The following is a 12,912-nucleotide window of genomic DNA, read 5'->3' as shown; positions in this document are numbered from 1 at the left end:
TGTGTGTGTGTGTGTGTCTCTCTCTCTCTCCTGCCCTTGTTATGTATTGCTGTTTATCCATACAGGGTCAGCTCTAGTGATGGCTTCATTCCTGATGACAGATTTATGAGTGTTTGCCAGAAAGCTAGCAGGGGGCCTGCTGTGTGCGTGTGTGTGTGCGAGCTGTGTAAGACGGAGGGAAACATGTTTTTAAAGCGCACACATTCACACCCAAAAAACACGGGAGTGGACTCGGAAAAATACAGTGGCAGCTGGGAATTAATCTATTTATTCTGCACTTCTGCTTATTTACTTTCTCACCATTTTAATCATTATTGATAAACATCAGATGGTTTATGTTTTTGTTCTCTTATAAGAAAAAAAAAAAGCTGTAGAGTGACAATGTGACACAACCTGATTTTAACAGGATTGGAAGTTGTTTATTGTTCTACTGAGAGGGAAGCAAGGCCAAAACCCATTATCTTCAATGTCTAAGAAAAGGGAAACTCAATGTTCTTCCCCTCTGAGGTATTAAGTCAGTTACTGATGACTCCATCATCGTACTCACTATTTAGTTTTTTTACCTGCACAGCCACAGTGTGATGATCTAATGAAAGATAAAGTGTAGTTCCCCTTTTGATAAAGAGCTGTCATCTCATTGTTTTGAAAAGCTTTTCAAGTAAGACATTTTACCGGGGGGTACTTCTGCTTTATTATTTGAATATGTTCAGATATTCTGTCCTTGTAGTAAAGATGTGTCATATAATCACAGTTATATGCTTTGTTTTTGAAACAATAACAGCTGTTTTTAGCAACAATTGGCACCATTTCAACAGAGCTTCCCCAGCTTATGCAGTAAGACACACGCTCAGTCTTGGAAAATCGTACACTGGGCCTCCTTACTTCCTACCTGCATACACTTTACTTCCCCTTTCAACAATGACTTCCTGTTAAGTTTTTAGGGAAGTTGGTCTAAGAGGAGAAGAGAGAAAGTTCCTTATGGCCCCCAGGAGAGAGGAGATGGAATGTGATTAAGATACAAAGCAAGAGGGAACCTCATTGTGGGGAAAGGGAAGAAGAAGAGCCCACAAGGTGAACACACTGTATAGTTTTATCAGTGTATCTCCTCCCTTTTGTTTTCTTGAAATTCTCATGAGTGCTTTATATGTTGTTCAAGAAAGAACAATGCCAGCATAGTAGAAGTATGGTCATTCTCGAAAATGTACACATCATACAGTGTAACAGAAGGGTTTGAATGACCCATGGCCTGTGGATGCATTTAATTCTCCCCTCCCATCCTCTTTCTCTCTATCTCCCTTTCTCCTTGCCTCGCTCTGACAGAGCGGTAAGTGTAGCCAGCTCCACTGTACTCTCCCTGCAGCTCCTTAGACATTAATCCATTGTGATGACATCGACCTTGCTCTGAGACGTGTGCTTGTGTGTGTGTGTGTGTCCAGTAACTCCCCTACAGCTCATAACTACGCAGGTATCACTAGTCCGTTCAATGACGATCTTCTCTCCTTGGCTGTCAAAACAGTAGTCCTGGGGAGCCCTGAAGACTGGTTGCTCAGTTGGCTGTGTGTGTGTGTGTGTGTGTGTGTGTGTGTGTGTGTGTGTGTGTGTGTGTGTGCTGTGACAAGTGATGTGGTGTGTGTGTGTGTGTGTGTGTGTGTGTGTGTGTGTGTGTGTGTGTGCGCCTGCGTGTGTGCAACATGTAAGTCGTATCATAGCCCTCGCTAACCTTTGCCGCAAGAGAGCCGCGCAGGCCCCTGGAGTTCCAGGCGGCCTCTGGGAGATGAGGGGTCTTTGTCTCTTACACTCCCCCAGCTGAGAAGCCAGGTCTCTGGGCACATGCAGCCGTGACCCTGGGTGCGGCCCTCTGGAGAGAGCCCAACAGAGGGAAGCTGAGTGGCACAAGAGGCCATCTGGTACCCAGTGGAGCTAGAACACCCACACACTCAAAAACATAGACTTTTGACTTTAGCAAACGAGTATCATTCTTGATTTATGTGTTTTACTGGAACACATTCTGTGGAGTCCAAACAGCCCCGCATCAAGCGGACTGTCGGACTGTTGGTGGATCAGAATCTCACAGAACGTGGCCATGATGGTTTTGCGACATGTGTAGATGAAAGTGGTTGTGTTTGTTAAAAAAAATAACTCCATTAAAACACTAACACAAGTTAAAAAAATGAAAATTTTAGAAAAGGAAGAGATCTTAAATTAAGTCTTTAATTATTGAGAGCCTTGAATTAGTTGTCAAGACAAAAACCTTAAGGACAGACAGGGTCTGTGGTAAGGCCGCAGCGATTTTTGCAGAAATGGTGATGCATTAAATAGTTATTTTTCAAGCAAAAGATTTTCTGCTTTTTTTTAAATTGTAAACTGGAAATCTTTAGAGTTTGGATTGTTAAATCAAGACATTTGATGAAATGACTTTGGGCTTTAGTAAATAGTTATTTACTAAATTGCCACTATATCTTGACACTTTACAAACCCAATAGCTGAAAATGGTGCCACGGGGTTGTAGTAAAGATAACTGAACAAAAATGTTCTCAGTTCCCGCTTTGCATTTCTTGTTGTGCGTGTGTTGTACGAGTGTATGTGTGTTTGAGGTCAGGTCATGCAGATGGTGTGAAGTTGCAGCAGACGGTTTCCTCAATTTAACTGCTTTTTTATTATGCAAATCACCCTTTTATGAGACACACACTTGTTTTTGTGTGACTGTGTCCATGTTTTGTACTCATTTTGAATTGATTGTATCAATTCAGTGAAATATTAACTTTCCAACGATGTCAGTCTGAAACACTGTTTAATTAATTAATTAAAAATAATATAATATATAATGTGTGTGTGTGTGTGTGTGTGTGTGTGTGTGTGTGTGTGTGTGTGTGTGTGTGTGTGTGTGTGTGTGTGTGTGTGTGTTGTGTGTTGTGTGTGTTGTGGGTGTATTATTTTTCATCACTAGTTTGGTTATTTTCTTCTCCAACACAAGATATTTCTTTGCTTGTTGATTTATTGATGAAGACGTGTCTTCCCTCCTTTCTGCTCCTGTTTCAGAGGTGGGAGGTATCAGTGAGGGGACTGCAGCATGCGATTGGTGGAGTTTGGGCGCCATCCTGTTTGAGCTCCTGACAGGCATGGTGAGTCAAAAAGCATGAAAACTGTTATCTTTGTTGCAGAGGTGTTGTGGGATGTCTGTAGGTGTCTTGGCTTTCAACTCTCTCACAATCTTTATGGTTGTGCCAGGTTGTGTGTGATTGTGCGCGCGTGTCTGCATGTGTTTGTAGGTGGAGTTTGCTGTTTTGGTGTGTATGTGTGTGAGGTGCGTCTTGGCTGCCATCTCTTACTCTGGTTCTTGGGGAGTGCCAGGGGTGTCGGTGTGACTTTCTCCCCCAGCCTGAGCTCCATCTGCTGGGCCATGGGGTCAGCCCTCCCTGGGCCCGTTTGCTGGCTCCTGGAGCAGCGCTGGGCTTGGAGCGCGCTGATCCGAGGTCAGCGTGGAAAGTGAAGACCAGGGCAGCTCTCAAGGTGCTGCAACTCGGCTGGTCCAGGATCAAGGCAGCGTCTAAGACAGGCTTGGGAGGAAGGGGAGCTTCTGAGGGCCTTTTTAAGTTTTGGAAGACAATAGATACATATTCAGCTGTTTTACATGTACACAAACAAGTGCACATGCTAATTATACCTTGCTGCTCTCTTGAAGGACAAATTCACACACAGTTGCACACACACACACCAAGTGCAGGTGCAGAGCGTCCCTTCAATTTCTTTTATTGTTTATTAAATTTGAATAAATGCTAACTGATCGCCAGTCGGCATATTTTCATATCAGTGGTTTCCATCAATGGTCCCAAACATGATTTGGGGTGTAAGGTTAGTGTTTCTATGTTGAACAATACACACCCACTTACCTGGAAAAAAACAACAACTCAGTCACACAGATGTCTTCTTTGATGATTATGTCTGGGTACAGACCTGGCAAGGATACACAGGCACACATAGTGTCTCTTGATCCTTGCTGGATAAAAGCTTGCCTGGAGCAGTCTTGACTGCGGCTAGAAACCCAGCCAGAAAAAGAGTGAGAGAGACACAACTAGCCTAAGTGATGGGAAAAAATACACAGGGTCCCCTAACACAAACGGTTAACAGGGCTTTCTCTTGCTGCACACGTTCTGTTCTAGCATTTTCAATTTGTAGGTGTAGATGCACTGAAAGATGTGCTGTTGCAACATACAGTGATTACGGTCATTATTGTCAATTATTTTAACAATGGGACTACATTCTGTGGTCGGAAAAGCATTTGCAGGTCTTGACTTCTGACATTATTTCTTTTTTTTTCCTTTTTTTCCCTGTGAGTGCAACAATTCCTTGTAATTGACAGTTTTACCTGGTCACGTTTTACTCTAAAAACAAATAAAAAGCAGTTCCATGTACTGCTGCTTAACTGTCGGTTCTTCCAGTAAAATTGCTCTGTATACATGAAGAACAAAATAACCAAAAAGAATATGTTTTTCCATTTCATTCTTTCTGACACACACACACACACACACACACACACACACACACACACACACACACACACACACACACACACACACACACACACACACACACACAGCAGTTCTAAGAAAAAGCAACAGTAGTCAAAACACAACCCTGTTGTAGTTGGTGTGATCAATATTGTTTCAGGTGCTCTAGCTCTTTGGTCTCCTCCTATTTGTCCAGTCCTCTAGTGCTTTCACATTGGCCTAGGCTCTGCAGGTGTCATTATATCTGTCCCGTTAGCTCTCAGTCTGTTAGGTTTTCTTTGTTTTGATTGATAGTTATCTGTTTTTTCCACCCCTCCTTCCCTCTCCACAGTCTCTGCTGCGGTGCCATCCAGCGGGAATTGGTCGCCACACTGCTCTCAACATCCCCGCGTCTGTTTCAGAGGAGGCCAGATCTCTGCTGGAGCAGGTAAGAGTCTTGGTTCTCAAATAGATTTCCCCCGCCTATAAAGATGCTGTCTAAAAAGATTGAAGAACATGACGCCACAGTCGCAGCTTTTTCTAAAGGGGGATGTGGGAGCGAGGAAATAATAATGTGTTAATTTTTCTGTAAATCAAAGTTACTACTCTCTCACTGGTTGGTACACAAAGATAAATTGGTTTATAAAAATGTGTGTGTGTGTAATTTAAAATACCCAGTTTTTGGCAGGTCGTTCCCATAAGTATGCATACTAATTTCCTACAGTAGCAATAGTGGTTTGTTTGTAATAAATACAGTAAAACAAGAACTGGGTTAGCATTACCTGCTTCAGTGCCCATCTAAACTGCACCTTCAGTGACAGAGCAGGTAAAAGGCATCATAGTGCTGAAAACACTCTCAGATAGGTGAGTGATCTCTAGACATGACAGCAGAGAAATCTATCCCCAACATCCCCAAAGATGAAACACAGACCTCACTATAACTACTTTAAATGATTAGGAATGTAATGGATGTATTTTTTTCTGACAGATTAAAACAGATAAACACACATCCAAGACATAGTGGACATTATCCTTAATAACCAAGCTTGCACCATGCTAATATCTTAAAGCTAATTGCAAATCCTCAACACTGGTAATGTTTAAATCTATATTAATATGGTTAGCATGGATTTATCTCTGCTTAACGTGAAGCTAGGCCTGCGCGATTAATCGTTATAAAATCGCGATTACATTTTTAAATGTAAAATTTTACAAGGCAACTTCATCACAAACGCTACTACTTTCTTCTTTGAGTTTTAAACAGACTGTATAAAATAGGTTTGTTCTCCCTTCTCTTCATTAAAGCTTCTATGTTTACAGGCTTGTGGTGATGAACAATGTGCTATAGGTGCCCAAAGAAAATCGTGTGTTTGGTACTGCCAATTTTTATTTTATCATAGTTCATGTGTGCAATAAACATTACACTTTGTGATTCAAAAAAAAAAAGAAAACGTGGCAGAGAATCATCTTCTCAATTCTAAGGAAAAAAAATTGTGATTCATATTTTTCCCCCGAATCGTGCAGGCCTACGTGACACAGATTTGCTATGAATCCAGTTTAGTTTGTGCTGTGAAGGAGTGGACCTGCAGACACTTGTACTGAAATAAAAGGTTGGTCTCTGTCTTGTCCTGCAGTTACTCCAGTACAACCCAATGGAGAGACTGGGGGCAGGTGTGGGAGGCGTGGATGATATCAAATCCCACCCTTTCTTTGCCAGAGTGGACTGGCCCAAATAAACGCCGTGCATCGCGGGACTGCGGAAACCAGAGCTGCATGCTGGGAGACTGTCTGTCCTGAATGAATCCCTTTCAGACTGAACACACAAATAGATATACAGTAAATATGCATTTCTCCACACATCACCCATTTTTTGGCCATTGAGTCTCTTTTTTTGCCAAAAAAGCAGTATTACCTTCCTTGTAAATTGGTCATTTCTTTATCTCATAGAGGGTTCACTGTGTAACCTTTTGGTGCAGGGAACACGTAACAACATGTGTGGTGCAATAATTTATACATTAAGTGCTGGTACTGAGTGATGATCCACTACGACATTCTTGCTTTTACATAATTCATACAGTAGCCAAAATGACATAGAGGTTTTCTTTGGAGGACATTTTTTGTCTTTTCACTGCATTCTGTGTGTAACCCATTTAAACTGACACAGACTTAGGTCAGCGTTCCTGAACGTGCAATTCACTGAGTTTGTTGACACCTATAACATTTTTATCATTCCTCACTGAGTCCCTTTAGATCAGCTGGAAGTGAGACGGGTTGAGCTTTTTATGTTGCTCTTATAGACACTCTTTTGCCAACCAGCACCCACATACCGTACAATAAAAGAGAAAGACACTATACAAGGTGAATAAACAATATATTTTTAGATAGGAGATGGTTTCGTTGTTGAGTGAAGTATGTAGTTGTATGAGGATTGAATTATTTAATAGATTATAGCTAAAAAAAGAATAGAAAAGGGCCTTCTCCCTCCACGAGCAGTGAGTGTGTTTCATTCATTCATTCAAGAAAGAAAAAGGATGGAGGGCTTGAAATACACATTTGAAACCAGCCCTTTTACATAGTTGTTTTTATGAATAACAGAGGGAACTCTGGACTGTACAACACTGCATTTTTTGCATGGAAAAATATGATTTATGTAATATATTTAATACTATGATAAATCTACCGAACAATAAATATTGTGCGTCTTATAAATATACCTTTTTTAAAGGATGTTGTGCTGAGTGAACAGTACACCCAGATCTCAAAGCCTTGATTATGTCCAACTTATCAGTCACACACTGCCTCATCAATCAGGTCCGTTTTATTTGATTGTGTTTTATTTCTGTGCAACGCGTCTGCTTACTTGCCACACAGATCTTAATGCTGATTTAATATCTGTAATGATCTAATGGTCTACAATGATATCTTTATGGTAAACATTGCCATGGTTAAATTACATGCCATATATCACTTTCTGTATAAACAATGAGATTTTTGAGAATTATTGGAGCATATACAATATATCAAACACATTGTAATATCCAACGCATTGTAATACATTTCTCTAACAATACACAGATAATATCGCCACTGTAGATGCTGCACTCTGTTGTACTCAGCTGGGGTATGATGTGTGCTGTGGTATGATAACTGACCGATACTGTCCATATTCCACCTATTAACCCTTTTTTAATCAGACATAAACATCACAGTAAGATCAGATTTGTTTTTTCAGTTTTCTGTTGAATGCTAACTCTTGTTTGTGCTGTATGTCTGTACTGGTCTGTCAGTGCACTCTGGATAACAATAAACATACCTGGATAAGAACATCTAGTGATTATGTGTGTGTTTGTTCTGAGGCTACAGCCCCTCGTATCAGCAGGACTGCTGATACTCCTAGAAAGCCGCTGTCACTCTTGCTGAGTGTCACCGTGACGGTAATATGAGCCAACGCACACACACACACACACACACACCGCTTGGTGAACCCCAAGCACTCATTGATACACATGGGCCCTCTTTGGGTGCAGTTATGGTATGACCAGCTTTAAGCCTTGATTATCTGTTTGGGTAATGTGACAACTAAGTACGGTATGTACACAGTATGTACTTAGTGCAGTTGAAAAGGTTTAATCCAAAAATGTGAGTTGAATTTAAAGGGTAGATAAACTCTGGTTTCTTAAACATACAACAATCAAACAAAAATCTGATTACTTCTTTGTGGCTCAATACAATCGTTTATCAGTATTTTCTTCCTAATAGTTTCTTAAAAACGGACTTAACCTTTTAACATCTGATTTTTTTTTAAACATTTTTAAAAAGCACACCCAGGCTAATTAAACTGAACATGAACTTGTTCCTCTATTACCTAAAATTCACACACAGACACACAGGTCCGGGGAGTTGTTAGCATTGTCAGGGTGTAGCCCCTTGTGTCAGCCTCGCTGCCACAGGGTCAAGAGTCTGGGATGATTAGTGCTTGTCATAGGACCTGTCTCTCATTACACACACACTCAGGGCGAGAGGTTCACTTCAGCTCAGAGAAGAAACCTGTCAATCTTACTCAGCCTAGATGTGAGATGTGCCTTCAATGGGTTCACAATCCCTCCAAGTGGATTTTATGGTGCTTTACATGATTTTTTTTCCTTAATGGTTCAAATTAATCCTATATGGATTTACATGCCAACATGTAAGTAACAAGTAACATGCCATTGTAATATCTCAAACTCTCAAAAGTGACTTCTATTTGCAGTGCTGTAAAGTAACTAAATGCATTTTTAGTAAGTACTTAAGTACTGCACTTGATTTTAGTTTTGTGGTACTTCTACTTTAGTAGTTCCCTTTTGTGGTATGATCATCTCACCTCACACTCTGCCAGTAAGTCTTTAAATATGGCTTCACCTTGCCCAGAATACTAATTATGCATTGATGCATCAGTATTAATGATGTAATGTAGTATATCACTTGCCCGGGTACTCATCTGCGAAACAAGTACTTTTACTTTTGATACTTTTTGCTGATAATAATTCTGTACTTTTACAGTAGGATTTTGAATAAATGACTTGTAATGAAGTATATTTACAATGTTGTACCCAGCACAAATAAATGAGTACTTCTCCCACCACTGTCTGATTGGCTCCACACACAGACAAAGAGCCAAGGTGCATGTGTTTTTATATATATATATATATATATATATATATATATATATATATGTGTGTGTGTGTGTGTGTACAAAGCCACAGGGAAGGATCCGTCTGGTCAGAGGCAAGATTAAGAGGACACGCCAAGGACTTCCGGGATGCATTACATGCCAGAGCCCTGCAAGAGTCACCCAGGCCTACAAGGCTGAATTGACCCCTGAACCACTTCTGCAACTTCCTGGACCTCTATATCTCTGTCGTCTTTTCCCGCCTCTCTCTCTCTCTCTTCAAATGCGCCTCTCTCAACCCTCACACCCATCCCTTTCACACTGAGGCAGCAGCAAGCGGGCAGCAGCCAAATGGCCTGCCCTCTGCTTCATATTGCTGTTGGTCAGGTTTTGTTTTTGCCTTTGACGGTTTGACTTTCGTTAACAAAGCCCAAGAGAACTCCCATAGCCCAGGGATGGACACACACATTCACACACACACACACACACACACACACACACACACTTGCGCCAAGCTGAAGAGTTCCGCTCAGAGACCCCGGGCATCTTCTCCAGCTTCTGTCAGAGCCATGATGTCATTATGAAGAGACACAATGCCTCTTCATTACACCCCCCCCCTCACACACACACACACACACAAATACTAGCCACTGTACAGACGGATGCACACATGCGAGCTATATGGTCAAACGTATTAAAAGCAGCACATGGTAAGGCACAGGTGAACAGCTCTGTGAAAGGTAAGAAGGAGAGGTACCGCCGGTCATTCATCCCGGCCGCTGTCAGACTCTACAACACCTGCACCACCTGATAATGTTGTAGTTTCTGTTCCTGTTTTTCATTTAATCCACACACTCTGTATAACTTTATCTGTATTTATATTTTTCCATTGCAAGTACTTACTTTTTCAATATTATTTATGGTCACAGGTGAATATAACTTATATTTTGGTTACCTGCTTTCGCATTATCACTTTAATTAGATATTCAATTTAATTTTAGCGTCACTTACAACACTGCAATGTTGTTTTCCTTGTACTATGGCATCTGCACTTTACTTTACAATACCTCATGTGACGCCACTTCACTTTACCTTACCTTACTTTACTTTGCTTCAGTCTACCTTTCTGCACATTGTCTATTGTTTGCCTGTTTTTCTTGTGTGTTTACTTGTTTGTTTGTTTTTGCTTTCATTGTAGAGAATTGCTGCTGTTACAAAGGAATTTCCCCGCTGTGGGATGAATAAAGTATCATCTAATCTATCTAATCTAATCTAATCTACGGTGAAGGTGTAAACAAAATCTTCAGTGGATGATCAGTTGATTGCTACCTACTGTTTATTATAAGATGTTTTGTTTTGAAATCTTTGGGACAATTAAACACCTGCATATTGCCCTTTTCTTACGTAACGTAACGTAACGTAGTCTTACTTAACATTCAAAAAGATACATTTTGTGAGCTCTTAGCCCATTGCATCTACTAATTGTAGTTTAACAAGCAGGCCAAGTCAAGTTAAAAAATCAAATATACGGCATATCTTTGCAAAAGTTGTCCGCTCGAGACAAAAAAAGAAACTAATTAAATCTCCTCTTGGTCTGCCTTTAATTAATTCCTGTAATACTACTTGTCACTGACTGCCCTCGTGCCTTGGGCTGTCTCACGCCTTAATCTGATCAGATAGTACAAAGCAGCTCTGCCTCTTACCTCGGCTCCTCCACTGGACTGAACAGAAATGAAGCTCTGCAGTGGGGATGAGGTAACTGTGCAAGACATCTCACATGCAGTCACAGAATCAGTAAACATCAGTGTCTGTAAACACACACCACAAAATTAACCACAAGTCGGCCTTAAGGGTTTAGGGGTCTTACAAACAGGTCACTGACCTGCAGTGTGCTGGTGCACCACACTCCCTTCATTAGCTGCATGGCTTCATACTGTGATGATCCGCTTTGCTGCCTCAAGACAATGCAACAGAAGCACCGAGAGGGAAACGGGCCTGTGAGGTCATATGAAGCCACCCTAAAGATTGCATGGTAAATATGACCTCTGACCCTGAAATTTGAGCCTTAAATAAAATTAAGCACTTCACAAAAAGGTGAGGTGTTTTTTAGTGTTTCCCCAAAATCACTTCAAGTCTTGATCTTTTTTGAATACCTGAAATTTTTGCTTTTTTTAAATAAATCAAAACAAATGGCAATTAAGATTCAAATTTGACTAAAATGATATTAGTGAACACTGAAAGAAATGAGTTTTAACACTTCTATCATGAAATATACCCAGCTAACAATTGTTGGTTCCCAGAACGTTCTGGGATAGTTCGTTTTTGGTTGCGGAAACGTTCCCTGAAGGTTAGGTTTGGTTGTATTTGGGTTGTGTGTTGGTTGATTGGAAGGTTTTCTTAACGTTCTGGGAACGTTAGTTTTTGGAGCCATTGAACGTTATCTTAACGTTGCAACCTTTAACGAACGTTCCCCTAACGTTATCCTAACGTTGCAACCTTTAGCGAACGTTCCCCTAACGTTATCTTAACGTTGCAACCTTTAGCGAACGTTCCCCTAACGTTACGTTGCAACCTTTAGCAAACGTTCCCCTAACGTTACGTTGCAACCTTTAGCGAACGTTCCCCTAACGTTATCTTAACGTTGCAACTTTTAGCGAACGTTCCCCTAACGGTATCCTAGTGTTGTTTGTATCTATAGATATGGGTATTTATTTCCTGTGTTTGAGTATTCAGCGTTTGTTAACTGGAAGTAACGAATTACATTTAATCTCCCTAATGTAACAAAATCGTTTTTGTGTTCTCACGTTTCAGCGGTGTGGAACGTGAGTTGGAGAGAGGAGTTTCCGGGGAGCGTTTGTTATGTTGGCAGTAGCTCCAAGCGTAATGTTATCTAAAGGTTCATTCAATAAAAACAACGGTTCTGGTTTGCGCATATCATAACTGTAGAAAATAAAATGAATAAATAATGTCGATATAGACTTAGACATTACCTTTGATAAGGGACAGGCTAAAGCTGTGCTACATCTGCAGGTCACACACTGTGCCTTGCAGGCCATTGAGTCTGCAGAATAGACTGTGTATTATTATTATTATTATTAATATTAACAGTGTAAGGTCTGCAGTGATAATTTTGACCGGATGAAAACTGCCAGCCAAAGAGGAGAAGAAATCCCACACCAAAGAATTTTTTTTAAAGAAAAATGCTGCACCAAGAGTGGAGAGCTGCAGACACAGCGGAGGTGAGCTAATGCTATAAGCTAGCCAAAGTTACTGTGTTGAGCTGGCATCGGTAAATTACACACAGGAAAATCTTTCCATAATGTTGTCAGACTCTTAAAACAATCTGAGCCCGTCAGTGGCCAAAACAAGCACTTTTAACGGATGTACATTAACAGTGTGTAAGTGACCTTTGGGATTATACATGCAGTGGCTTTGCGACTACCAGCTGCAGTGCTCTCACTCAATACTGGGCCAATGTATTAAAAACGTTCTTCCTGTTAGTCACGACACAAGTACCTGGGGAAATAGGTTCCAGGTTAAAAAAATACAGAAATTCCCTTTTTAATATTTTTTTTAATCTCAAGTATTGTACTTTACTACAAGAACAAGTGCATTTTGGGTATAGCTAATGGGTAATGCTAAATGCTCATCACGAATCCCCCAGGGGACTTCCGCTTCACTGAGAAACTTTTACCCTTAATGATGTGTGTCACTACCCGATGTGAGTTGCGCATGCGTCACTTAGATGCAAACGAGAGACTTCTGTAATGTCAATAC

The 12,912-nt window shown here is 40.8% G+C and overlaps 1 protein-coding gene across 1 annotated transcript in view; it reads left to right on the top strand.

The window, feature by feature from the left end:
* The window catches only part of rps6kc1 (ribosomal protein S6 kinase polypeptide 1), a 25,826-nt gene extending 17,997 nt beyond the window's left edge, over positions 1-7,829 (top strand). Inside the window, exons 14-16 of the mRNA XM_032542929.1 lie at positions 3,040-3,122; positions 4,840-4,935; positions 6,122-7,829. Of these exons, the coding sequence (XP_032398820.1) occupies positions 3,040-3,122; positions 4,840-4,935; positions 6,122-6,223 (281 nt within the window). The 3' untranslated portion in view covers positions 6,224-7,829. The remainder of the gene's footprint in view (positions 1-3,039; positions 3,123-4,839; positions 4,936-6,121) is intronic.
* The last annotated feature ends 5,083 nt before the right edge of the window (positions 7,830-12,912 follow it).

This window comes from Etheostoma spectabile, chromosome 18 (assembly GCF_008692095.1).
Source record: "Etheostoma spectabile isolate EspeVRDwgs_2016 chromosome 18, UIUC_Espe_1.0, whole genome shotgun sequence".
In the NCBI taxonomy this organism is placed as follows: Eukaryota; Metazoa; Chordata; class Actinopteri; order Perciformes; family Percidae; genus Etheostoma; species Etheostoma spectabile.
The sequence above is the reverse complement of the archived record's forward strand: the minus strand, read 5'-3'. Positions and strand labels throughout refer to the sequence as shown.